Consider the following 27,579-nt stretch of genomic DNA (forward strand, 5'->3'; position numbering starts at 1 on the left):
TTTCTTACCTTTCAGCTGATAATGGATAAGGTTAGAAAATGAATGTAGGGCACCTGGGTCCTAAAAGTCGGTGCTTTATGAACGCAGACCCAGGTTTACATACATTTCCGACTGACGCATTCACAGTTGAGCGGTCAGTCCTGAAGTTTCACCTTATCGCTTTAGAGCTTTAGAGATTCGGTTCAGAAACAGACGCAAGGGTTCAACCTGACTTAAAACACTGCAGTAACGGAATTATCGATGTATTTGGGGCCCCGATCAACGCTGTGAGGAGCACAAACACAAGAGTATACCATATATAATATAATAAACGGTAGTGAGATACGGGTTGAAGCCCAAATGACAGAGGCCTGGAAGACACTGTTCTTAATCAACAGATACATGAAGCATAATGGCGAAGCTTACGAAACTTCAGCAAAGGACAAACGGGGCGGGAGGCAGACACACCATCTATTTTCCAGCTGTCTTTTCTTACTGTGAATCATAATGGCAGCCTCTGCTTTTCAAAAAAATATTTTTTCCCCCACTTGTCATGTCCACAATTTATATCAACTATATATCAGTGTTCTTCTCGCCCCCCCTCTGTCAAGATCTGACCGAATAACACAATGACATAAGATGTAAACAAAAGCAAAACAAAAAAAAAAGCAGAAGAATGAAGTTCGCTTTTCCCTTTAATCACATGCTTATAATTGTATCCTTCATTTTTTTTTTGCATTGTTTGCGTGTACATAAAAATACAGAACAGGGAGGATGAGCACAGTTTATCAGTTTGCATTTGATGCCATTTTCCAAGATCTGCTGCCTGGATGGTCTGAGCAGCCAGCGATGGTCCTCTGTATCACACAGAGCATTCAGCCCAAATGATCAATAACGCCATCAGCTCAATATTACTGTACAGTCACGAGGTTAGATGTGGTGTCGCGATCCTCTTTTCCAGGGACACTGAGGAAAGCGGTTCATGTTCGCTGGCTACGGTTAATGTTTGAGATTTACACGACGGTGTCGCCCATTCAAAAACATTTCTGATGAAGGTCTAGTCAACCTCTTTGTGAGCACACTGCCTCACTGTGCAGGGTCCGGAAATGGTCACGGATTAACCAACAATCCATTTTTTACCGAAGAGTCCGATCTCCCACGCTGCTTTGCTTTGCTGCAGATGTAAAACCATTTTCTAACATTCCAGCAGCGTTGTGAGAAGGCTGTGAACTGGGCATTCAGCGTGCTCAGCCTGTGGCAGCTTCAGCCAATCACAATCACACATAGTTCGTACAGCCAATCACACTCCAGTTACACACATATAGCTCGTACAGCCAATCACACTCCAGTTACACACATATAGCTTGTACAGCTAATCACACTCCAGACACACACACAGCTGTTACAGCCAATCATAGTCCGGTTACACATATAGCTCCTACAGCCAATCACTGCAGCCAATCACCCTCCAGTTACACACACACACAGCTGCTACAGCCAATCACACTCCTGTTACACACACAGCTTCAACAGCCAATCACAGTCCTCCTGTTACACACACACACAAACACATTCCTGTTACACATACAGACAATTATTGCTACAGTCAGTCACACAAGCACACACCTGTTACACACACACGGTCACACACACACACACACACACACAGACAGTGGGCTGAGGCTGAACTGAGACTTGGGCAGGTTGTCACCACTGCTCTCATCGAACACTAACACAGCAGAAGAACAGCCGATCTCTGTGTCTCTCCTCCTCTCACTCCATCCTTCTCTCTCTCTCTCTTTTTCTCTCAGTCCATGGCCTTATCGCTCCAGGCTAGGGACTTCCTCTTGGCCAGTTCCATCCAAGATGGCTGCCCCCCGCTGGACACAGCAGGCGCTGCTGATGGGGCCTCAGGCCGAACTGGCTGCCTGTCCTCTCTCTCCCTGCTCGGGGCAGGAGTGCTGCTGGGTGCTGCTTCTAAGGGGAAACATCAAAATTTAAGGTGGTTTTAGTATTAAAATATGCATACATACACACACAAACGTGTGTGTGTGTGTGTGCAGCGCGTGTGTGTGTGTATCTGTGTGTGTGTGTGTGTATGTGCAGCTGTATGTGTCCAGTATAGTGTGTGTGTGTGTGTGTGTGCAGTATGTGTGTGTGTATGTGTGCGTGTGATGTGTGTGTGCGTGCACAGTATGTGTGTGTGTGTGTGTGTATGTGTGAGTGTGATGTGTGTGCATGCACAGTATGTGTGAGTGTGATGTGTGTGCGTGCGCAGTAAGTGTGTGTGTGTGAGAACACAGTGTGTGTGTGTGTGTGTGCGCGCGCAGTGTGTATACAAAAATCCGTACCTGAGCTGTGGACCCTGCAGGCCAGTCTGCCCTCCATCTTGGGCTCTGCTCTGTGTGGAGCAGCAGCCGCTGTGCTGTGGGTCTCAGCTGGGGCTGCTTTAGCTTCTGTCTGCTGGCACACAGGAAAGAGCACAACCTCTGTGAGTCAGCTCATTAGCCATTCCCCTACATCACCACCAGAGGGCGCAGGGCGTGCTCAAAGCCATGTGCAGCACCAAGCTGCCGGGAGCAGTCACGTTCCTGCTCTCTGTCATGGTGCACCTGACCTGCACAGTCCTGTGTCGCCCCCTATCACTCAAACAGCGCAGTGACGCCCAGCCAGGTGTGAGCCCTGCAAATCATTAGCGTGTTTTACCGAGGTTTAAAACTGCTGGCTCGCTAACAGGGGGCAAAATCCCAGGAATGCCTCATGCTTTTTAAGAAGCATTCCAGCTGGCTCACTGCGATGAAGCTCTACTAGTTGCGTTCCACATGAGTTGCGTTTGAAACCGCACGCTATCCATATTTATCATACTAACCGTGACGCAAAATGAGAATTTAGTGTGTTGTGTTCACATTGCATGCACTAAATTCTCACTTTACGTCACAGTTAGCTCGATAAGTGCGGATAGCGTGCGATTTCGAACACAGCCGTTGTCTGATTTTTGATCCAGGACTTGAGAATGGCGGAGGCGTACCTTGCCCCCCACTGGGAAGGGTCGGTCTGTCCTCTCCTGCCTTTTATCACTAGGGGGCGCTGCGCTCTCCGCCAGCAGCGTCTTTTCAGTCTTCTCGTTCTTCGTCTTTTCCGTCGGCGCGCCCCTGTCTGCCCTGCCCTGGGGCGCCCTGTCGCCCCTCCCTGATGCTATGGCCAGAGGGGGGTGCTGTGGGGCGGGCTGGGGCGCGGGGCCGGGCGCAGGGGTCGGGGGCACGGGGGTCGGGGGCGCGGGCTGCGGGGAGGGTTTCGGCGTGGGCGTGGGCGTGGCTGTGGGCGTGGTCACAGCGAACTCCCGGGGCAGTCTGCTGGTGAACATCTGCTGGAGGCTCCTGGTTTTCTCCCTCGCCATGGTCATCCAGGCCGGCTCTGACGCCACAGGCTCCGACACCACAGGCTCCGCCTCCTTGGGCGGGGCCGACGCTGGTTTGGGGGCTGGACCTTCAAGAGTGACATTGAACACGTTAGAGTGCAGGACTCTCATGAAACTGGATCAGATGAAACACTGAAAATACTTTTAACTGTTTAGATGCTGGAATGAATTTCAAGCTCAGATCACTGAGAATTTTCAAGGAATTAATTAATTCATCAAAAATATGGATTCACATTTGAGGAGAATTTTGTTTTGAATATTGGTGACGATTAGAGGATGCTTCAGTAAAATGGTCAGAAATCTGCCAGAATTTTACTGTCATTTAAAGTGTGGAAATATTTCAGATGAAGTATTTAATCCTGGCCTGGAATTTATATACAGGTAGAACATTCTGTATCTTGCCTCCCAAATCCCCCCACCCCCACCCAATAAAAGCCTAATTAAGGAATTTTAAGAAAGTTGAGGAAAATCATATTTGTACAGGTGTTTTGATTTGTGATTGTGAAATTAAGTTGATGCCAATGGGAGACGATGTTGATTCAGCACTGACTGCAAAATGAATTAGCGAGTCAGAATAAGAGAAAATGATCACATGATCTCATTCAGTGACAAAATGGCAAATTAATTCAATACCTTTAGATTTTCAACTATATTACCTGAATCTAAAGATGGATCTGTGGGCATATCAACATCATCTACAAAATAAAGAAAAATTATAACTGTTATATAAGTGAGAAGGCCAATAGGTTTTAGGCTGGGATACACCACTCAAATAACAGTATTCACAGTACAAATTAAAGACGTGAACCTACAGAAGCTGTTATATCACAGTACACATCTTTACGCTGCTTTGTGACACCACAGTACACTATGGAGGCTTTGTGACATTGGAACACCTACAGATGCTTCTTTGTGACATCAGCTGTCTGTGACATCATAGTATACCTTCAAATGCTGTGCTGTGACACACAAGTATAGCTACAGTTGCTGATTTTGTGGAATCATTGTACAATGACAGTTGCTATCTTATGATTTTATTTATTTTATTTTTATTTCACCTTTATTTTACAATCACGGTCTGGCAAGCGGCAGAGAAGCCTCTTGAGGACCAGAAGTAGAGGGTTAAAAGACATAAATGTAATAATCACAAGAGTATAAAAGAACGATGCATAGACCACACACACAGAGTCATACACATACAATAATACAGTCGTCATATAGAAACACAGAGCAGGGAGCAGACAAAGTAATAAAGCCAAGCAGGGACACAGGTAGCTGGAAACAGACGAAACAGAACAGAACCATGCAGTACAAATTAATACAGAGGACAGCTGATGTTTGGGTAGCACATGAGATTCACAGTGAAGTACTAAATAACACAGAAGAACTGTAATTAGAAAAGGGGGGGAAAAAAGGGGTAAAAAGCAAACATGCAGGAACAGCCGTAAGAACAAAGGCATTCAGTGGTGTTAAAAGGCTGGAAAGCAATTGCAGGGATCGATTATAATGTCCTCAATCGAGGCCATGGAAGCTGAAGGGGAGGTAAATCTGTCCGGTTTTAAGGTTTTTGGAGGTCAATCCAGTCACAGGAACGGGTGACTGAGTGAGGTGTCGGATTTTGGGACCTTCAACAGGAACTAACGGGCTGAGCGAGTGTTGGAGGAGGAGGGGTGCAGGCTGTAATAGATGACGCCGGTAATGAGGGGATGAACCCAGGAGGGTTTTATAGATGGCCAGCGGCTCTTTTGACGGGTATGGAATGATGCCCACTTTGTCGAGGATTACGCAGTGCAGTGATGAGCTTTAAAGGGGGAATTTGTGGCAAAACCTGGTGGCAGAACGGTGCCCCGTGCTGTTCCACAGATTACATCACCGCAGTCTAGCATAGGGAGCACGGCCATCTGAATAAGTTTGGCAGGTGGAGTGAAAGAGGAGTGGTTTCGGTACAAAAAAAATCAAGTCTGCCCTTTGACCAATTGACCTTTGACTGTAATTTACTGATACGTTGGGGAAAAGACTGAGCACTGCCCTGCCAGATTTCTGGTGGCAAGTTCTGGAGTAGATCCATCGATTGTTTTGATATCGTGACTATCCTGTGAGATCGCACTCTTAAGAAGCTGAATCTGAGTTTGTCGCTGAGGCTTGAAAATCCAGTTCCTCCCCTCCTGCCTGCAGTCCAACCAAAACAGCTGGCATGTCTGGCCAGCCATTGACCCTCCCAGTGAAAATGCTATTAATGACTGCTATTAATGGATCAATGTTCTGCAGTATCCCAGTGGCTCATCTACGAGCATCATTGTGAAAGGCAAATTAGGTAGAAAAAGAGGTGAAATGTTTCACAGGGACTGAACTTTATCTATGTGAGATCAGAGCTCAGAAGTCACACTTATCGAGGCTCTTGACAATGTGGCCCATTGCAGAGGACACTCATTTACACCTGCTTTCAACCAGCACGGGCCTTTCTTTCCCAAATCAAACCCTAAACCCATTCATCCTTCAGTAGAACCTATCCAATGCCTGCCGCCACCAGTTTGAAGTCACCCATACAACACAAAGTTTTAAAAATGCACCAATCACAGGCTTGGGCTGCGTGTTGCCAGGGTTACCGAACTCACCCAAGCGGCGTCCCGTGTCGGAGCAGACTTACCCCCCCGCTTCGACTCCCCGGGCCTCTCTCTGTCCCCGTGGTCACACTTGGTGGAGCTGGAGGGGGTGGAAGGTGGGTGCGCAGGAGACGCGGGGGGGTCGGAGTTTGGGGACGTGCGCGTCCTGTGCAGGGGGGGCTTGAGGCAGGGCTGTCCCGGGACGGCGCCCCTGTCCTCGCCCTCTCGCCTCAGGGACTGGGAGCCTTGAGCCGCCACGTTGTGCTGCTTCAGGAGGTCAGGGCGTTTGGTGGGGGTCAGGGCCTGAGGGTTGCATGATTGGCCAAAAGGGCTGCCCTGGGTGTCACGTGATTGACCAAGAGGGCCACCCTGGGTGTCGCGTGATTGGCCAAAAGGGTTGCTCTGGGTGTCGCGTGATTGGCCAAAAGGGCTGCCCTGGGTGTCGCGTGATTGACCAAGAGGGCCACCCTGGGTGTTGCGTGATTGGCCAAGAGGGCCACCCTGGGTGTTGCGTGATTGGCCAAAGCCACGGGTGTCGCGTGATTGGCCGCGGGTACAGATTGGCCGGGGAGACTGGCTTGGTGGTCGGGTGACTGGCTCGGAGGGCAGCCCTCCACACTAAGGCTCGGGCATTTCGTCTCTGGGTTCGGTGCTTCCCGTTGGCGGTACTTGGCGGACTGGGAGGTGGAGCGCAGCCTCACGCCAAACGTGGCCCTCTCGTCCTTCTCCCCCTCGCTCTCCTCCTCCGACCCCCTGCTCCGGGTCTCTCTGGAATCCTTCCCTTCCTCCGCCCCTCTCGTCGCCGTCTCCACGGCGACCTGCTTCGGCACGGAGCCCCCGCCCCCGCCCCCAGCCCCCCAAGCGGGGCCCCTGGGGGCCGTGCCCTCCTTCCCCCTGGCGTTAGGGTTAGTCCTCTCCTGGAACAGCCCCAGGTTTCTGGGCTGGTCTTTCGGTTTAGGCTCCTCTGGAGCTGCCACCGTCTCCTCCTCGCGCCTAGAGGAGGGGAACGAGGCCTTCACCGGCGGCCCTCCCTCGCCCTTCCCCCCTGACCCAGGGTTCAGGGGCTGCAGTCTGGGGACCTCCGGGGAGTCGGAGGAGCTCTTGGCTCCTCTCCTCTCCTCCCTCCCCAGCAGGCTGCCCCCCCGGGGTCGGTCCCAGGCCGACGCGATGGAGAACCGGAACGAGCCAGAACCGGGCCCCTGCGGCTTCCCGTGATCGGCGCCCTCCGGCGACGGCTGGTCATCCGAGCCAGCGGGTGGCGCTGTGACAGACTGGGATGGCTCTGGGCGCAGGCAGTCCCACTGAGTTTGTTCCGTCGTGTTCCTTTTCAGAGATGACCTCCATGGTGCTGTGGACTGCTGAGCAGCAGCAGCGGCGGCAACGGCGGGAGTGGGGAGGTGCTGCGTTTTGGGCTGGGCCGGAGGCCACACTGGCTCTCGGGCCACGCCCTGGACACGCCTCATTGGAGATTTAGGCAGGCCGCTCTCAGAGACGGACAGCAGGCCCACAGGAGTGGGCGTGGGCGTGGTGGAGGGTGCCGGTGTGTCTTTCAGAGAGACCCTCTGTCCAGGGTCACTGCCCCCCTGCGGTGGGCCAACGCTGGGGTGTTCGGTCTCCGAGGGTTTCTGTGACTCGGCCGAATTTGGCGGGGTAGCCCCGGTCTCCAAATCTAGCACCCAGGGGGCCTCCAGACCCTGAGGCATGGGCCGGAGGAAGAGGGGGTTCATGGTGACGTGCTCCTCCAACAGGTCGGTGTCCGTGTGTCCTACTCCAAAACCCTCCCCGGTGAGGCGCACCTTCCCCACCAGGGGGTCCCGCAGGGCCCCCCCCTCCCCAGAGCGGATGACCTGGGTGGAGTAGGACCGCAGGCGGATCGGGTCTCTGGGGACCTCACCCTCCTCTTCCTCATCTGTCTCCGGCAGGGCCCGGTCCAGAGCGTTCAGACTCTCAGAGCGAGGCCGGGAGACATGCTGCTAGAGGAGGACGTGAAGGAGGGATGGAGAGGGAGGGAGAGAGAGAGAGGAGAGAGAGAGAGAGAGAGAGAGAGGAGAGAGGAGAGGGAGAGAGAGAGGAGGGGAAGGATGAAGAGAGAGGAAGAGAGGAGAGGAGGAGGGAGAGGAGAGAGAGAGGAAGGGATGAAGAGAGGACAGAAAGATAGTGAGCAAGAGGGAGAGGGAGAGGGAGACAGAGAGGAGGATAGAGAGAGAGGGACAGAGAAAGAGACAGAGAGAGGGGGAGAGAGAGAGGGGGAGAGAGAGAGGAGTAGAGAGTGAGAGAGAGGGAAAGAAAAAGTGAGACAGAGAAATTGTGATTTTGATATTTTTTTCTTATATTTTTCCCCGATTTCAAACGTAACCCTCCCCGGTCTGTAATTTGGAGCTTGCAGGCTCCATCCCCAGGTAGAGCTGCCTCGGTAGAGAGGGAGCTCAGGTACTTCAGTGCTTAACAGACCCATAAGAGCCTTACTGAACTGGCTCAATAGCATGCAGATGTGTGACTTTATCGGTATGCGGAGGGAGAAACGACGCGGAGGACAGCGTCTGTAAAATGGCCGAACGCGGGAGGCTCACCGAGGGCAGTCTCCGCCCCTTGACGCTGACTCGCTGGTTCCTGGGTTTGACGGACATGCGATGGCGGGCAGCCGAGTTGTCCAGGCAGGGGGTGAACTGGGCGGGGCTGTCGAAGTCCACGCCGGGCGGGGGGGCGGTGGCGGGCGCGGTGGGGGGAGGCGGCTTCGTCCCGGGGGACAGGGGGCGGGACGAAGGCTGAGAGCAAGCCTGAGGGACACACACAGACAAAAAACACTGATCTCAGATCAGTTATATTTCACTGACAGCGAGGCCACTCACTGAAATTATATAAGACACTGAAAATAAGCCGTTAATATCCATTATTGCAAGAACCAGGTGGCTCTGTTCTGCCAATACCTCTCTGCACGCTGAAAGCACAAAATTATTTCATTATTATTATTATTATTATTATTATTATTTTATTTCATCAGACAAGACCAGTGAACACATTTTACAGACCGAAACATGGCATTTTCCAGCTGCACGTGCCCCTCAAAAACCCAAAAATTTCAGCGAGAGCGTAACACATAAGGTTCAGTCAGGTTTACATGATATGCTAGACATGTTATGAGAGAATGAGATGCCCCTCACATGCACACAGGAAGCTGCATTACCTGCTCCTCTTCTTCACTTCCTGTCCCCGCTAAACTCAGAGAGCTAAGGTTTCTGTGAGTGTCAGGGAACTGCGGGCGGAACGGGGGAGAGGTTTCAGTGTCACGCAATGGCTGATGGGAAACAAAGGGTTATCACACTGAGAGAGAGGGGGGTGTGAGGGAGGGGGAGAGAGAGAGGGAGATAGGGAGAAAGAAAGAGAGAGGGAGACAGGGGAGAGAGAGAGAGAGAGAGAGAGGAGGTGAGACAGGGGAGAGAGGAGAGGGGAGGGTGAGAGAGATGTGAGAGAGAGAAAGGAGGAGATGGGAGAAGCGAAGAGACAGAGAGGAGAAGAGAGTGAGGGAGAGGATGATGAGAGGAGAGAAAGGAGGGAGAGTGAGAGAGATGATGAGAGAGAGAGAAAGAGAGGGAGAGAGGGAAGGGGTGAGAGAGATGATGAGAGAGAGAGAAAGAGAGGGAGAGAGGGAAGGGGTGAGAGAGATGATGAGAGAGAGAGAGAGAGAGGGTAAGGAGAGAGGGGGAGGGATAGTCCAGTTGTACAGTGCAGGACTGACCCTGCCATTGACACAGATCAAATGTGAGTCTTACTCTGAGCCCACTGATATTGGGGGTAGTATGTAGCGGGTATATGTGATGTTGGGGGCAGTGATGTAGGGGTATATGTGATTTTGGGGGCAGTAATGTAGAGGTATCTGTGATACTGGGGGCAGTGTGTTGGGGTATATGTGTTATTTGGGGCAGTATGTAGGTGGTATAAGTCATGTTGGAGGAAGGATGTGGGTGGTATATCTGATGTTGCAGGCAGTTTGAAGGGGTTATGATGATTGATTAGTTGTGTAGGGGTAGTATGTAGGGTATATGTGATGGGGGCAGTATTAGGGAGTATATGTGATTTGGGGTAGTATGTGGGGTATATGTGATATTGGGGGTAGTATTTAGGGGTATATGTGATATTGGGGGTAGTATGTAGAGGGTATATGTGATATTGGGGGCAGTATTTAGGGGTATATGTGATATTGGGGAGTATTTAAGGGTATATGTGATATTGGGGTATTTAGGATTATATGTGGGGAGTATGTAGGGGTATATGTGATGTTGGGGGCAGTATTTAGGGGTATATGTAATATTGGGGGTAGTATGTAGGGGTATATGTGATATCGAGGGCAGTATTTAAGGGTATATGTGATGTTGGGGTTAGCATGTAGGGGTATATGTGATATTGGAGGTAGTATGTAGAGGGTTTATGTAATGTTGGGGGCAGTATTTAGGGGTATATGTGCTGTTGGGGGCAGTATGTAGGGGTATATGTGATATCGGGGGCAGTATTTAGGGGTATATGTGATATCGAGGGCTGTATTTAAGGGTATATGTGATGTTGGGGTTAGCATGTAGGGGTATGTTTTACAGCTTTGGGGGTTGCTGTAGTCACCTTTGGGGCACCCCGAGCCAGGCCCTCAGGCAGGGAGAGGGAGATTTCGGGGGGACTGTGGGGCAGCCCGTCATCCTCAGAGCTAACCCCCGTGTCCTCCGCTCGCTTACCGGGGATCAAAAGGGGGGGCGGGCCCAGACGCAGATTCTGCTGCTGCAGCTTCATCTGACCAATCAGAGGCAAGGAGAGCAGCGGACATTAATTTCATCTGACCAATCAGTGACAGGGAGAGCAGTAGTCATTCATTTCACTTGACCAATGAATGAAAGGGAGAGCGGTGGCCGTTTGATTCATCTGACCAGTCAGAGACAGGGGAGGGGAGTCACCTTGGGTTTCTCAGAACGTGGCACAACCACTGTGCTGTGTGTCTCCAGGCCCGCCGGCAGCCAGCTGGCTTACCTGCAGCGCTTTGATCTTTCCGTGCACGCTCTCCTGGGACAGAATCCGGACCGGCTCCACTGGGGCCTGTGCTTCGTCGGCGAGGAAGATGCTGTCATGTGACATCGCTCGAGATGCCAGCCGGCTGTGTGAGTACCTGTGTGAGGCAGAGACACGGGCAGGTGTGCACAGGTGTAGGCAGGTATTTACGATCTTTTCAATTTACAATCTTAGAAATGCCCATTTATAACGCTGAAGTAATGTATAAAGTAAGTGAATGACTCATATTCTTTTAAATTGGCCCCCTACCCGCCGAAAATGAAGAGGTGATAAGACTCACAGAAACTCGTCTTCGGAGTCTTCCTCTCCCTCCCTGGCCGCCTCAGCGGTGACATCACTGGCGGACTGGCTCTGCTTCATCAGTCCTTCCGTCTCCTTCCTCTTCATCCTCCCAAACAGCCGCGACCTCAGGACCTGCAGCTTGGACTTCTTCTTCCCTGTGGACACGCGTACGCTGCGTTAAAACGCCACTGACACTGAGGAGAGGAGAGAAGAGGAGGGGAGAGGAGGGGAGAGGGGAGGAGGGGAGGGGAGGGGAGGAGAGGGGAGAAAAGGAGAGGAGAGGGAGGAGGGAGGAGGCAGGGAGGGGAGGAGAGAGGGGGGAGAGGAGAGGAGGGGTGGGGCAGGGAGTGGAAAGGTGAAGAGGGGAGAGGAGAGGAGAGGAGGGGAGGACAGAGGGGGAGAGGAGAGGAGAGGAGAGGAGGGAAGGAGAGGGGGGAGAGGAGGGTAGAGGGGAGGAGAGGGGGAGAGGAGGGGAGGGGCAGGGAGGGGAGAGGAATTAAGAGGAGGGGAGAGGAGGGGACGGGAGAGAAGAGGAGAGGAAAGGAGAGGAAGTATGGGGAGGGGAGGAGTAGAGAAGGGAGAGGAGAGGAGTTGTGGGGAGAGGAGAGAAGACAAGGCTCTCTAACCTGTGATGTCTTCACTGCTTCCCTCTGCTTCTGCAGCGCTGGTCTCCATGGCGACCTCTGCCACTACTCTACATGAACCACAAAAGAGAAGAAATATTTTCATGCAACTAGCATCCCAAATATGTGCACACAGAATCCTGGGAGATAAAATGTTTTTTTTCTGCACTCTTTAAAACACGAACATGGGACACAGACTGAGCAGGACCCCAGAATTTGAGGGTTAAGAGCCCAGCTGATGGCGCTGTCAGGCCTGTAGCGTTACACATTAACAGCTCATATCTCTGAGACCCACCGCGTGGACTGCGCTGTCTCCAGCACTGTCTTCCTGCAGTGTGGAGAAACACGCACAGTTCACCCTGTCCTTATCTCCCCTGGGGTGTGTGTGTGTGTGGCGGGCGGGGCAGGGGTCGTTCATCTGCGTTCTGAGCTCAGGCTGTCCTAAGGGGACAGGGACCACCTGACGGGGGGCCCGCGCGATAATGGCGGGATGCTCTCAGGCTTCGACGGCGGGCCGTTAGCCACAGCCTGTCCTTGGAGGAGCAGATAGCGGGTCACGCGGTGTCAGAGCGGAGGAAGGGCGCTATAAAAAACACCCATAAACGTGCGTGGCGTGCTCAGGTGAGCAGGTGAGCCATGCGCTACGTCCCGCGAGCGAGCGGGGGGAGCGGGAGAGGGGGAGCGGGGGGAGCGGGGGAGCGAGCGGTAACTGATCCCAGACCTGTGTGCTTAATGCAGTCATTGTACTGGGGCTTTTAGGCCGATCCTCGGCCCCACGTCCGAGCAGAAACAGGATATGCAGTAATGGAGCTCTCTGCCCTTTACTTACACACAAAGGGCCCGGCCATTACACACACAGCCCCCGTGGCTGCTCGGGACACCCTGGGGGTGCGGAACCGAAACTAACATCAACCATTTCGCAGCCCCAATGTATGCGCTGTAAACTATTAATATAGGAAAGAAATACAGACACACCTCCCCCCCCCACCACCACTCACACACACACATAGCACACACACAGGCATACACACACACACATACACACACACGCCCCACACACACACATACACACACAGCACACACACACACACACACACACACACAAACACACAAACAGACACACTTCTCATGTGCATGGACATACACACCACCCAACAGAGCAAATGAATGCGTCATTTGTTTTATGTTTTTATTTCTGTGACTGGACTGACATAAAACAGTAGTGTCCCGTGCTGACTGACTCACTCACTGACTCACGGACTCTAAATGGGTCTGAATAGACGGGTAATGTCTTTGCCTTAGCGCGCGGTAAACAGTAAGAGGATCCGTCACCACCTGGACCTGCTCCAGCTCCTGTTTCCTGTCATAAAACTGTCTGAAAATCTGCCGCTGAAACTCGGTTCTGAAGCTCGGTTCTGAAGCTCGGTTCTGAAAATCTGCCGCTGAAGCTCGGTTCTGAAGCTCGGTTCTGAAGCTCGGTTCTGAAAATCTGCCGTTGAAGCTCGGTTCTGAAACTCACTCACTCTGTTTGTTGCTCCAGAGCTGCAGCAGATCGGCCTGATCAGAAATGAGACTCTTTCCCCCAGTTTCCCATTATTTCACTGACCTGAGCCCAACCCGTCAGCACAGCCGAACCCATCAGCACAGCACAGCCCAGGGTGTCTAAACACAGTCAAACCCATCAGCACAGCCCAGCCCTTCCAAACACAGCCGAACCCGTCAGCACAGCCCAGCCCTTCCAAACACTGCCAAACCCCTCAGCATAGCCCAGGGATTCCAAACACAGCCAAACCCGTCCGCACAGCCCAGTGACTCCAAACACTGCCCAACCCGTCTGCACCGCTGAACGTGTCAGCACAGCCCAGTGACTCCAAACACAGCCAAACCAGACAGCACAGCCCAGCGCTTCCAAACACAGTCAAGCCCCTCAGCACAGCCCAGGGATTCCAAACACAGCCAAACCCGTCAGCACAGCCCAGCCCTTCCAAACACTGCCAAACCCCTCAGCATAGCCCAGGGATTCCAAACACAGCCAAACCCGTCCGCACAGCCCAGTGACTCCAAACACTGCCCAACCCGTCTGCACCGCTGAACGTGTCAGCACAGCCCAGTGACTCCAAACACAGCCAAACCAGACAGCACAGCCCAGCGCTTCCAAACACAGTCAAGCCCCTCAGCACAGCCCAGGATTCCAAACACAGCCAAACCCGTCAGCACAGCCCAGCCCTTCCAAACACTGCCAAACCCCTCAGCATAGCCCAGGGATTCCAAACACAGCCAAACCCGTCAGCACAGCCCAGTGACTCCAAACACAGCCAAACCAGACAGCACAGCCCAGCACTTCCAAACACTGCCAAACCCATCAGCACAGCCCAGGGATTCTAAACACAGTCAAACCAATCAGCACAGCCCAGCGCTTCCAAACACAGTCAAACCAATCAGCACAGTCCTGTGCTTCCAAACACAGCGGAACCCGTCAGCACAGCCCAGCACTTCCAAACACAGTCAAACCAATCAGCAGAGTCCTGTGCTTCCAAACACAGCTGAACCCATCAGCACAGCCCAGGGATTCCAAACACAGTCAAACCAATCAGCACAGCCCAGGGATTCCAAACACAGTCAAACCAATCAGCACAGTCCTGTGCTTAAAAACACAGTCAAACCAATCAGCACAGTCCTGTGCTTCCAAACACAGCCCCAAACCCGTCAGCAGAGTCTGGCACTTCAAAACAAACCAGCCCTCTGCTGCTGTTGACTTTGGCCTGGGCATCCGTCATCGTTGCCTAGCGATTCTGAGATAGTGTGATGTGACATTAAACATCTGAGTGACATGCAGACACCCCCACACACCCCCCCCCCCCCGATCTATCACTCTTTCAGCCTCACACAGAGCTCCTGGACAGAGAACAAACACCATCTCTCTCTCTCTCCAGCAGGACCCTTGACCTTTTACCTTTATCCTCTTTACCTTTGAACACATACACGCTGTGTGGGACCGGAGTTAAAGCACAAGTCAATTATCATTTCTATTATTTTACAATCTTTACAGATTAAAAACATTTTTTTTCTTGCTATGTTTATGTGTAGAAGGTCACAGCCTTGCATGTTGGGAGTGGTTTTAGGACAGCTGATATGATGTTGCCGTTTGCTGAAATTGCAGCAAGGGAAGAGAGCAGTGCACACGCGCATTCTGCCGATCCGTGGCTTAACGAGCTTAACGAGCTGATAGTGAAATGCACACAGACACAGTACTGCAAACTGGCATGATTCAGCAGCTTTACCACACACACTGTGGGAGACGAGAGCTGTGTGTGTGTGTGTGTGTGTATGTGTGTGTAGGGGGGGGCAATGTTCATATGGACCATTGCATTTAAACAATTATTACAATAAGAAATTTCCAGTATTACATAAATGATATTCTGTAGTGGAATTTGTGGAAACAGCAGGAGAACAGTCCTGGACTGAAGACCAGATGGATGGGATGGGGCCTGTACCCATCACCTTGCACCCCCCAACCCAAACCCCCCCCCTGCAAAACTGGGCACCAGCTGCATCTCAAGCATACAGTCACTGTGCTGCCCCCCCCTTCCCCCTAAGATAATCCCCCTTTTGAACTTTTGAATTGAAACCAAGACCACAGAGTGTGAAGCCCTTATGAAGTACACCAGTGTTACCCCGGGACACCCCAGTGTCACTCGGCAGTGTTAATCGGCAGTGTTCATCTGACGTGTTAAAACAAAAAATTTAACAGCTGATTAAGCCTGAAAGTGTTGCTGATACCTATGTTTTCTGACAAGGGACAAACACAAGTCTTTATTTCATGAAGAGTTCACAGCACATTAAATGTAGAGATGAACAGAAGAGATCCGTGTCAGTAGATAAGGGCTCGATCGAGCCTAATTAACTGCGTGCTCAGCTGGAGCAGAAACCCACAGGCAGAGAGCTGCCCCTGGGACACACCATCGGAAACCCTGTTCACCTCAGTTTCCCTTCAGAGAGGGAAGGGAATGGAGAGGGAGGCAGTGCTTAGAAAGCACAGCAGCACAGCATCAGTCGGTTTGAGTGCTCAGTCTCTGTCCCCATCCTTCTGAGCGCTCAGTCTCTGTCTCCATCCTTCTGAGTGCTCAGTCTCTGTCCCCATCCTTCTGAGTGCTCAGTCTCTGTCTCCATCCTTTCCACAGAGAGGCCAGGGTCCCTAAATGTGTAAAACCTCCTGTGACCTCCAGGGAGCTGAGGGACAGGTCAAACGCACCACAGCTCTATTCGATGAGTCACAGAGCACTGAGGAGTTTATTAGCCTCCCCATGCACCTGTGCCTCCCCCTCCTGCCGTCTGCCTTGCAGTCAGACGCAGAGCCTTGTCACGACTCCGGTGACGTCACAAAATGTTTCCCCATCTGGACCGTAGGTTCCCTCGGGGTTCTCTGTGTCTTTAAATAGCTGAAAACATGGCACGTCAGCTCCGCTCTGAACCAAACAACAGAATATTTCCACCACGCAGATAAGGCTCGCTGGTGCTGATGCTGTTACCGGGGTAACGGTAACCGACTAGCGGGTGTATTACTGTAACAGAGGTAGCAGAGCTTATTTATGTTTCTAATTCATGGTTTATCGTAACGGCAATGACTTGGTTTAACAGTGGCTTTCTCTGGGAGTGGGTAGCTGCGGTACTGAAGGCGGTACTGGAGTTGGAAGGGAGGTCAGGAATACGGATGGGAGACATTCACACTACACACTCCATACTGCACTACACACTACACACTACACACTGCACCCTCTGTACAGTGCGGTTCCAGCACTGCTAAGCACTGTACATCACTGAGTGTGTGCTTGTGAGTATGTGTGTGTGCTGTTAGTATAATGTGTGTGTGTGTGTGTGTGTGTGTGTGTGTATGTGTGCGCGCTGGTAGTGTGATGCATGCGTGCGCTGTGAGTGTCCGTGTTTTGCCGCGTTGTAGAGAAATCATATTTAATCGTATTTCATTTTACGCTTGTTTCTGTGAATGCTATTGCTGTATCAGTCTGAGGGATAAACTGTGGTGAAAACTTTACATTTTATGATTAATCTGTAAGAGGATTAACTGATGGCCTACTTACTGCAGAGATGCAAACGCACAGGAAGGAAGAAGGAGAATGTCTGTTTTTTCCCCCCAGTGTTTTAGTTTGCAGGGTATGTCCATGAGTTTGGCTGGGTCTGCAATGCGTGCATGCTGACCTGTATAAACTCATTGCATTTACAGCTTACATTTAAAAGCACCAGCCATCCATTTCAGCAGTTCATGCATCACTGGCTATTTTATAAGGTCAGCCAGGGATTAAACATCAGGCATTGTGCATATGTACAAACAAATCCACACACAAGCGTGCGTGTGAACACACTCTCTCACACACTCTCTCTCACACACACATGCTCACTCACACACACTCTCTCACAGACACACACATTCACACTCACACATACGCTCTCTCTCAGACACACATACACACACTTGAATGCTCACACATTCACACACGCACACACACACACTGCTGTAAGCTCCTTATGACATGCTAAACTGATTTGGAAGCCTGGAGGATGGGAGAAACGTACACTCGGAACAGGACATCAAAGTTCTGTGCTGTGTGTGTGTGTGTTTGAGAGAGAGAAAGGAAAAATTATCCTGTGTTGCTAAGAGACCACAAGACCTGATCTCTGAATTCTAGGCCAAGTTCAGTGTGGTTTTTGGGAAGACCAAAGCGGGCAGCATACTTCAAAAGAAGTCAAAAAAATTTTCGACTTGCCGAAACCGAAGAAGTTCTCTGCGGACTAAATTGTTTTATACTCGATGTGGTTTCGCAACCGCACGTAGCAACAAAATTATCAATATTATTGTATTATGCATATACTTAATTATTGTAACGTTGCCGGCAGTGTGGTCTCCATGGAGACGGGGAATCAGCTTGCGGGAATAAAACAAAATAAATCACGCCCACCGTGAGTTTCTGACCAATCACACGCGACGTTCGCATTGGTGTCATCTGCGGTGATTTCAGCTAGTTAGAAAATCTTGGAAGTGCAAGAAGTGCCGAAAAAACTTCGGCAAGGGAATGCGTTTGTTCGTTTTCTCCGCAATCATGTCATTTTGGTCTTACGACCTTGCCGAACTTCGTTTCCGCAAGAAGTACGCTGCCCACTCAATGGAGCCCCTCCCACAACCTCCACAAAACCTGCCACGGTAGCATTTGCTGTAACTGACAAATTTGAACATGCATTAAGCCAATCACCTCAATTGCCTGCCCGCCCAATCAGGACCACCCAGGATCTGAGGCTCCAGGGGAACCCATTCTGTACGTCATCTGGTTCTGAAAATGCAGATTAGCTGGACCCAACCCGGACCTGCCAATCACCTGCCAGCACCAAAGTTTCCACATTAACCCCTTCAGTGCCGGTAGCATTCTCACTACCATAAGTCATAAGTGTTCATTTAAGTCGCTGACAGGAATCCACACACCCTGTTTCCAAGACATAAAATGGCTGTGAATTTAAGAGGAAACCACAGAAAACCTGCAGCGGAAACTTCAGAATTTGAGATTTGCCTGTTTTTTCCCGCTAAATAAAGTGGAGCTGGAAGCCAAGGCCCAGGTGGTCTGCAAGCGGGTAATAATGTCAGGGGCTGGGAGGTGAAATAGGGCGACAGTACTAAAAGGAGCTGGACTTTTGGATTGGGTGGGCGGGGAGGGAATTCCAGAATGCCACAACAACCCCCCCCTAATGGTAGGATAGTATCTAGGAGACAATGCTGTCTCTGCAGTTCCATTATTGCCACAGGACGGCCCAAAGAAACCACACGCACACACACGCGCACACACTCACTCACTCACACACACACACACGCACACACACCCACACACACGCGCACACGCGCACACACACACATCTGCGGTCAGTCTCTGAGCCAGTCAGCTTCACTGTCCCCATTCAGTGCCAGGCTCACTTAGACCACACCGACGCCACAGTGGAGGGGGGGGAGGGGGGGCAGGATGGGGTGGGGGGTGAGGGGCTGTCCGTCTCCAGGGAGAAGGGCTCACTTTTCCCGCTTGTCTTGTGTTTCGGTGAGAAAAAGGGGACCTTTCACAGCGGCCAGTGCAGCGTCTTTAGCTGAGTGCACTCTCCAGAAGTTTCTTTCCACGTTCTCTATGGCAACGGGACACTGAAGATAAATGCCCCACTGTACCTGCCCCGTCCAGATCTGCCCCAGCGTGACCGGCCCAAGACCAGAAGCCTTTGCAGTCAAATAACAAACTCTCTATCACATGGAGCATTAACCTCTCTGTGACATCCCATCAGTAATCTCAGCCACACTCCTCCTCTAACTCTTATGTCCCCCCAGCAATTTATTTTTTCAGAGAATTTTTTTTTATCCTTGCAAAATGTTCAGTAGAGCAGCACAGCTTGCTGCGGGACTAGGCCAAATGTCTGGAACGAGAGTGACGCAGGGCAGTGCGGAACATGGGCAACTCAGCTGCCGTCACTGCGCTCCTGATATGGGCTAGAAAAAAATCTTCATTCGCTAGCCGCACGACTGGATGAGGTTCTGTTCACCTGCATGGCAGCGCATCAGTGTATCATGATATTTACACAGGAGCCGCTGAAAAGTACTTTCAGACAGGATGAAGCGGTTTTGTCTGGTTGACCAGTCCACAGTCTAAAATTAGAATTACAGTCATATTACAGTCATACTAGTGAATCAAGAACAGGCTCTCAGGTGTCATTACCTGAAAGCAGTTTGGCTTTTACTTTATCTCTGTAGTCAGTACAGATACACACACACACACATTCACCCACAATCACACACACACACACACACACACACACATGCACACAGTAGCCTTGCTGTCAATCTAAATCAGACTGTCGGTACAGCACCGATGATTAAACATTTACTCCATCTCGCAGCTCAATATCGCCGCTCCACTGGTGAAATATGGAACAGAACCTGAGGGTCCAGCAGGATGAGGGAGTTTCTTACCGCACACAGTCAGGGACACGGGGATGCCCTGCACCAGAGTGACTGCAGCAGCCATTCATTACACAGTGACTGCTCACCATTACATTAAATTACACACATTAATTTACCTTCATCACAAAGTGACCTATGACCTTTACCATCATCTCAAAGTGACCTATGACTGTTAACTTCATTTTAGTGACCGATGACCTTTACCTTAATCTCAAAATGACCTATGACCTTTACCTTCATCTCAAAGTGACCTATGACATTTACCTTCATCTAAAAATGACCTACGACCTTTAGATTCATCTGAAAGTGATCTATGATCTTCATCTCAATGCGACCTATGACATTTATCTTCATCTCAAAGTGACCAATGACCATGACCTTCATCTCAAAATGACCTGTGACCTTTACCTTCATCTCAAAGTGACCTATGACATTTACCTTCATCTCAGTGACCAACTCAAGCAGACAGATCTGACCAAAACTGTCAATCATATACAGACCTATGACCAGGACCACCCCCTTCAGATATCACTGTGTGTTCAGTCCTCACGGGTCACGTATTCAGCCGGACAGACTCGTTCAGAACGTTCAGAAGGACTGCACTGATTAACAGTCTCTGGGCCACGTTAGCCGGCCCACACATTAACACTGCAAAGCCAAAGAGCGTGTAAATGTTTACACTGTACTGTACAAACAGGCCACGCCTTTCCCATACTGTACCCAGACTTTACATCACCGCGAACACTGCAGTGGGGGTCTGGCACTGGCTGCTTCACCATACTTCGCTCATCCGGTTCTCCGACATTTGTGCTCTTAGCCAATCAGGCGATAAATCAGTGCTATTTCATATATCTGACAATATTATTTGCCCAGGATTATGGTATATCAGTTCACATTCAGGTGCAGGCCTGGATGAAATATACATTTTACATTTTTTCACTCTTTAAGTGTCTGCAAAACTTTAAAACACCCCAGCAAATTCCAGATAGTTTTCAAGGAAATATGCTGCTGACTAAAACATACAGTCACATGACAGAGGGATTTGGCTCAGAATATTAATAAAAAATTTTTTTAAAAAGATGTTATTTTTTAAATGGCAAGTAACCGGCAATAATTTTACAGGGGTCAATAGTGTTAATGTAGCCCAGATGGTTATATGTCCCGGTCCGTGTTAAGTGTGCGTCATGAACAGTGTAATCTGGCTGCCGGACTCGTTCACCTGAGTTCTGAGCAGAATAAGTAAGCCCTGTTCAGCTCTCAGGATCAGCGTTCCCACAATGCAACATTATCTCCAGCACGGCGAGCCCGGCCCGCCCCCGGGTTCCGCCCACCTCCATTGTCTCACGGGTCACCTCAGTGACGCTCCTTCTCTCCCCTGAACAAAGTGCACGTTCAGGACCTGGGGGGGCCTCAGCGTTGCCACACATTCACCGTGGGAACAGATAAAACAACTCGCTGTGCTCGAAGGCCCTGGAAATCAGAAACGTCGTGACATAAATGTCGAAATAATTTGGGCAACCGGTCCGGCCCTTCCAAGCTGCCGTTAAGCTCGCCCTCCCCTTTCCTCAATGAATGGCACCAGCACCCTGAAGCCATAAACTGAAACGGGCTCTGAGAAACGAGCGAGCGACAGGACAGCGATAAAAGGTTCAAGCTGACAACGGCAATGCCAAAACAAACGTGTGAGGAATTTATCACCCCAACGCCAGAGAAGATAAAGTCTGTGTATCTGTAAAAAAATATCGCACTGTTCCTTCGTTTATCCATTCCTACTCTTACCACAGCTTTTCCCATTTGCAGGTGCATGGGGAGGTTAATAACTTCTACATAGCATTTGCAATGCATCCACTTATACAGCTGGATGTATGCAGAAGCAATGCAGGTTAAGCACCTTGCTCAAGGGTACAACGGCAGTGTCATCAAACCTTTGACCTTTGGGTTATAAGACCAGGTCCTTACCCATTATACTACACCGCCAACATTTACCACCCTTCCTTATTTTTGGGTTTCTCTGCTCCAGTCCTTAAAGGGTGGTGCTTTTATAGGATTCAACCCGAACTGGAAAATTAGGAAAGCAACCTCAGTCTCTTAAAACGTGGCGGCTGCTTCTCCAAAGAGATCAAATCCATCGCTGCTGAAACAATAATGTTTATTGTGAAAATAAAACATTAGCACAGAAATGTCTGACTGGGTTAGAGGAGGAGGCCAGGATTGTGTGGGACGGGCGTGTGTGGTGTGTCTGAATGGGAGATGAGTGATGTATTCTTGCACATGGTGGTTGAAGGTTGCTCCTACACTGGGCCGATGGGACGTTCTGTGGCTACATGGCTGCTGGAGGCTCCTAATCATTAATGGTGCAGTTTTGCTGCCCCCCCCCCCCCACCCCCTCGAGACAAAGACAGGGACGCTTGATTATTAACAGTGTCTAACTGCAGCCCGGCTACTCGAACCCCAGCCACGGGGGCTGGGCCCCTCTCTGACCGTCTCCACGGCAGCGACCTTTGGAAGCCCATTATCTGGAGTGGAGCTTCACTGTCCCGCGTCGCCCCGGAGAAACAGAGCACCGTCGAGCCAGTGGGGCTCTGACTCATTAACCCAGAGCCAACCCAACCCCCTCCCCAGCACCCCCCTACCCCAGCACCCCTCGACCCAACCCCCTACCCCAGCACCCCCCACCCCAGCCCCCCCACCCAACCCCCTACCCCAGCACCCCCCACCACCCCATGCACCCCCCACCCCACCCCCTCCCAGGCACCCCCACCCCAGCCCCCCACCCCCCCCCCAGCACCCCCACCCCAGCACCCCTCCACCCAAGCCCCCCACCAGCATGCACGCCCACACGAACACTTCTCGTCTACATCACCCTGTTGACCTCCAGGTCCTGTCCCACCTGACAAGGACAAAAACAGGTGGGTTCACCCTCTGGTGAGAAAGTGTACCCCTCTGTGCCAAAGACCACAGTCTCTGGCTCAGGGGTCTGTGGTGACCCCCCCCACCTCCGCCCCCTCCCCAGGTGAAATATGATGTTACCAAGGTAACAGCCCTGTTAAATATGAGCAAGGTCTTTCCCTGCTCGCAGTAACACTCTGGATTATAGGGAGCACAAGGAGGAGGGGGAGAGAAGGATAGCACCGGATTTCTCTCTCTCTCTCTCTCTCTCTCTCTCCCTCACACAGCTCAGACTGGCACGGCGCTGAAAAACTATCAGACAAACTGACATTTAAGGTATTTCTGAATAGTGCACAAATACTGCTTACCTCTCAGTGAAGAAATCTGACAGACTCTAATCCACAGGTGGTCCTAAGTGAAGTCAGGTGATCATCTGAGAAGATTCTAATTGGTCTGGTGGAGATGGCCACTGACTGTTTTGTTTGACGTGCGGTCTTGCTTGGATCCTGCAATTAATGCAAATATAATCTTTTTTACAACCAGCATTAAGAGAGGTCATATACTGTAGTAAGTTATATTATGAAGTATGTTATATACACATTCAGTAAAGATCCATGCTCAATTTTTAGTTTGGATGAGGCTTTCCTCATTTTAAGAGAATTTTGAGCGCAGGTCTTTTCTAGATGATTTTCTTTAGATGTAGGCTACACAAAGGATGACATAAGAAAGCATTTAATGAATGCTACATTTTTAAATTTGTTGCCACAATTTCATAGCATACCTGAAAAGGCTCTGATTGGCAGCTGTTCTCTAATTAGCTTGTACACCTGTGGCGATGCTGCAGTCGGGTATACAAGACTGTCGTACACCATTTCACTGTTGAAGGAAATTCACCGAAACGTCTGAATCTTTCAGCCTCGGCTTAATGATCGTGCTGAGCGAGACCCTTTCCTGAACGTAGTCACTGAATGCCTTTGATCTTGACGGCACTAATTCAGTCATTGTTAACGGTTCTTTTTCATCACCGAATGTGTTCCGCAGTCAGCAGGTAGCTTAGCGCACGAGCTGCAGCAGCTCAGAGTCTAAATCCTTCAATTGGAGGCAATTCAACTTTCCAGCCCAAAATGACCCCATCACCCGTCATCTGTCCCCCCGCCCCAAACACATACACAGACTCATACATGCACTGAAACATGTGAACACTCCGATATGAACACATACCACACACTTTACTGCAATGAAATGCAGTGTATACCTGTCACCAACCCGCACACACACACACACACACTCACACACACACACACACACTACTGTAGGTATAGTCCTCGCTGCTCCAGTTTTTCCCAAAGAAAGGCAAATTTTTTCCCCAATCTGTCCTTCGTTCCTCTGACTCTGTTCCTATTTTTAGTTCTGCTGTCTCCCTGCTAGGCTCTTGTCCCCACCTGTCCATCCCCCTGCTGTCCCCACCCTGCTGCCCCCCCCCCCACCCGTTGGAACATCTTAAACACACCCTGCGGAACAGCAAACAAGCCTGCATGTGAACTTGGCCTGATGTCCACTAAAGTGCTCACTTTCACACTCATCTTCTCCCTCTGACATACTCTATGGAGCACTGGAGTCCTGCTTCAAACCCGTCACCACAGCAACACAAAGGTGGAAAGGGGGGGAGTGGGGTGGTCCTAATCCCAAACCTGTCCCCACAGCAACAGAAGGGGGGGGGTGGATTTCCCAATCTAAAAACCCACCAACACAGCAAAAAACAGTCTCTTTCTTATTGTGGAGTCATGTAGACTGACCTTAGCAGAGGCTAGAGCGGCCTGCAATTCTTTCGTTGTTCTTCAGGGATCTTTTGTTACCTTGGAGAAATTTGGCCGATTGGCCACTCTTGGGAAGATTAACCACTGTCCCAAGCGTTCTCTATCCGGAGACAATGGCTATCACTAAGGTGCAGTGAAGTCCCAGTGCCTTAGAAATGGCTTTGTAACCCTTTCCAGACTGATATATTTCAAAAAGATTTTTTCCTCATCTCAAAGCTCTACCTCTATTATTAATTCAGACTGGAAGTATTCGAGAGCCTTTAATTGTATTTTTTATCCTTTACATGTCATCATTAGGGACTACCTGCTACTGATGAGATATGCAAGCATGAACAGTCAACAGCTTTATCTGCCTACAAATCATACTGCTACTTTTTAAGACAAACATTCAGAGCATTCAACAACAAACAAAAAAATTGATCTAGCATCAAGAAAAACGTTGGTTTGTTTTCTTTATCCGGGCCAACGCAATCTTGTGGCCAGTCCACTGCCCTGCATCTTACTATCATGTAGATCATGTCGTTTTACATTTAGCGGCATTGCCCCTAAAGTCCGGCAATGCAAATCTGTTGGGGGCGGGGGTCACAGATCACCACTAAATCCGTGCCTTCTCCATTTGCAATAGATAAAGTCAACAGTGACAGCTGGGCAACGTCCAATATCAGGGGCTTGTGAGCGCTTTTGCGCAACGGTGATTAGAGGACCCCAACAGCGCCGGTACGCAGATGCAGTCTGTAAACCTCCGGAATCAAACACTATTCTAGTGTTAAGTGGGTTTCTCATTATTGTTTTTTTAAAATACTCCTTATGGTGTTGAGAGGCATATCTGTTTGAAGGTTCATCTTTTGCGCATTTATTTACAGGACAAATACATGTACATTTGTATTTTCTAACGGATAGACTGGACACACTTGATTTGTCAATTTGCTAATTTTGGGGGTTTTTATGTGGGATTTATTTTCTGAGTGAAATCCAAATGAAACGAGCGCTGGGAGATTAAGGCCGATTGTAAACCGATTTAATCCACTCCCCCAGGAATCTATACGGATATTTTTATCCTCGCAAACGTTTTCTGATAACGCAAGGGAATGTAGTGAGAAAAAAGTATCGCCTACACACGTAATTTATAAAATGACACCCTTTATGCTTCGGAAATCTTTTTTTGTGTTAATTATAGCAGTTCTATAAAAACGACTCGTTGCTTATGCGATATACTTCTTAAACAGAAAATATAGTTTGATTCTCAATTAATAAAACGTAGCTACCTGACATTATTCAGTTACACCGAATTCAATAACATCATTTCGCCCAATTTAAATTTAGTTTCCTTGTACATGAAAGACAATGTTAAGTCCCTGTGACTTTTTCGTTTTCTGACTGAAGATTTAGTTTGTCGCCTTCACGGCAGAACGTAGAACCTTTAAGTTCAATGTCTAGACTCCTCACCTTGACGAAAGTGCCCCATATTTGGATAGTCCTCGAGAGTTCTGCCATTCCTAAATTGTACATTATTGCATTCTACGAAAAATAATCGACCGGTGGTGCTCCCCACAATCCTTAACAATACGACTGTCGGAAATCGCTATCCAAGACGATTAAAACATGTCCACAAGAATTAAAGGGAGAAAAAAAATACTTTGTAAACACCTTGTCGAGCGATCGCGAGGAAGCAGAACTTGTCTTTGCACGCGCTACTGAACGCGAAAACGCTGAAGCAAAACAAACATTACAAGACGAATAAATACAAGTGCGCATACCTTTTCAAAGCACTTTTGATGTTACCTTGATGTTTTCCTGCGGCGTACGCGGATATTCCCTACGCAAGCGCTCGTGAGCTTGTGCCAGTGCCTCTCCAGCTGTCTCGTGCTTCGGTACAGTAGGTGCAGCAAACAACCAATAGAAAGCGAGCAGCACCATTGTCCCTTCCAGGGTGTAGCTACCACAACTGTACACCTGTAACTCATTAATCTCCAAATGTTCTTACCAGTTCGCAAACATATTCTAGTGAAATCTCATAAAACAAGGAGAATTTTCACTTTACGGAGGATTTTAAATCTACCACAGTAGTGAGCTTGATGATAAGTCATGAAACTTTTACTCTCTCACTTTTTTTAAACACCGGCTATTTATTTTCAACAAACACATTCGTTTAGTATATTTAGGTAAATGAACACTAATACGAAATCACGTTGGCTATATTTAACATTCAAAATCACTTTGATGATGTCCGCGAGCGGACAAACGGGTGTTCATTTCGCTGCGGACCGTTTCCTTCATTTGAATGGGAATATACCCTATGTAGCTCGTTACGCACGAGGAATCGGCTATGCAGACAGGGACCGTCATCAAAGTTCGGTACCCGGCTTTCCGGTGAAAACATTAATTACAGTCAGGATGAAAAAATAATAAAAATCGAAGCTATAATCAACTTGCATCTTGAACAGGAACGGCAGTAAAATACTTCCTGACCTTTTATGCCTTAATTAACGGTTTCCTTGTCTTTTTTGGGGTAAGAGCATCAGTCATAACCATACTAATTTGTTCACAAGGTTACGCATGAAAAATCTTGATTTCTGCATGGATATAACCCATTTGGAGAGCGCGTTAACCGTTAACCCAAGGAACTTTCCCATATTTAACTCACCACATTATAGTGCTTGGAGACAGACAACACAGGGTTTCTTACTTTTAGAATTAGTTTTCATATCAAAATGTGTCTGAGGCAAAGGCTTTGCAAAGCTTCATCTAAATATGCCACAATCCTCCCTTATTATGAATATTATAAACATTATGATAATATCTGATAAATTCAATTACCAAAACTGAATTTTCAGGCACACACACACACAAAATAATTTGCAGGAGCATATCAATCATATGTGTACAGTAAAGTCCTACAGGTAGAATTGCCAAGGTGTAT

General features: G+C 49.6%; 1 protein-coding gene across 1 annotated transcript; it reads right to left on the reverse strand.

The window, feature by feature from the left end:
• Positions 1 to 656: 656 nt before the first annotated feature.
• cracdla (cracd like a) lies at positions 657 to 27,470 on the reverse strand. The gene is made up of 13 exons (XM_064311565.1): positions 26,442 to 27,470; positions 11,958 to 12,025; positions 11,330 to 11,486; positions 11,011 to 11,146; positions 10,612 to 10,776; positions 9,185 to 9,253; positions 8,571 to 8,777; positions 6,558 to 7,973; positions 6,045 to 6,336; positions 4,054 to 4,092; positions 3,008 to 3,465; positions 2,331 to 2,442; positions 657 to 1,956 (listed from the first exon to the last, which is right to left on the reverse strand). The coding sequence occupies exons 1-13, from the start codon at positions 26,621 to 26,623 to the stop codon at positions 1,787 to 1,789; spliced, it is 3,471 nt and encodes a 1,156-aa protein (XP_064167635.1). The 5' UTR covers positions 26,624 to 27,470; the 3' UTR covers positions 657 to 1,786.
• Between the last annotated feature and the right edge of the window lie 109 nt (positions 27,471 to 27,579).

Source organism: Anguilla rostrata, chromosome 15 (genome assembly GCF_018555375.3).
Source record: "Anguilla rostrata isolate EN2019 chromosome 15, ASM1855537v3, whole genome shotgun sequence".
In the NCBI taxonomy this organism is placed as follows: domain Eukaryota; kingdom Metazoa; phylum Chordata; class Actinopteri; order Anguilliformes; family Anguillidae; genus Anguilla; species Anguilla rostrata.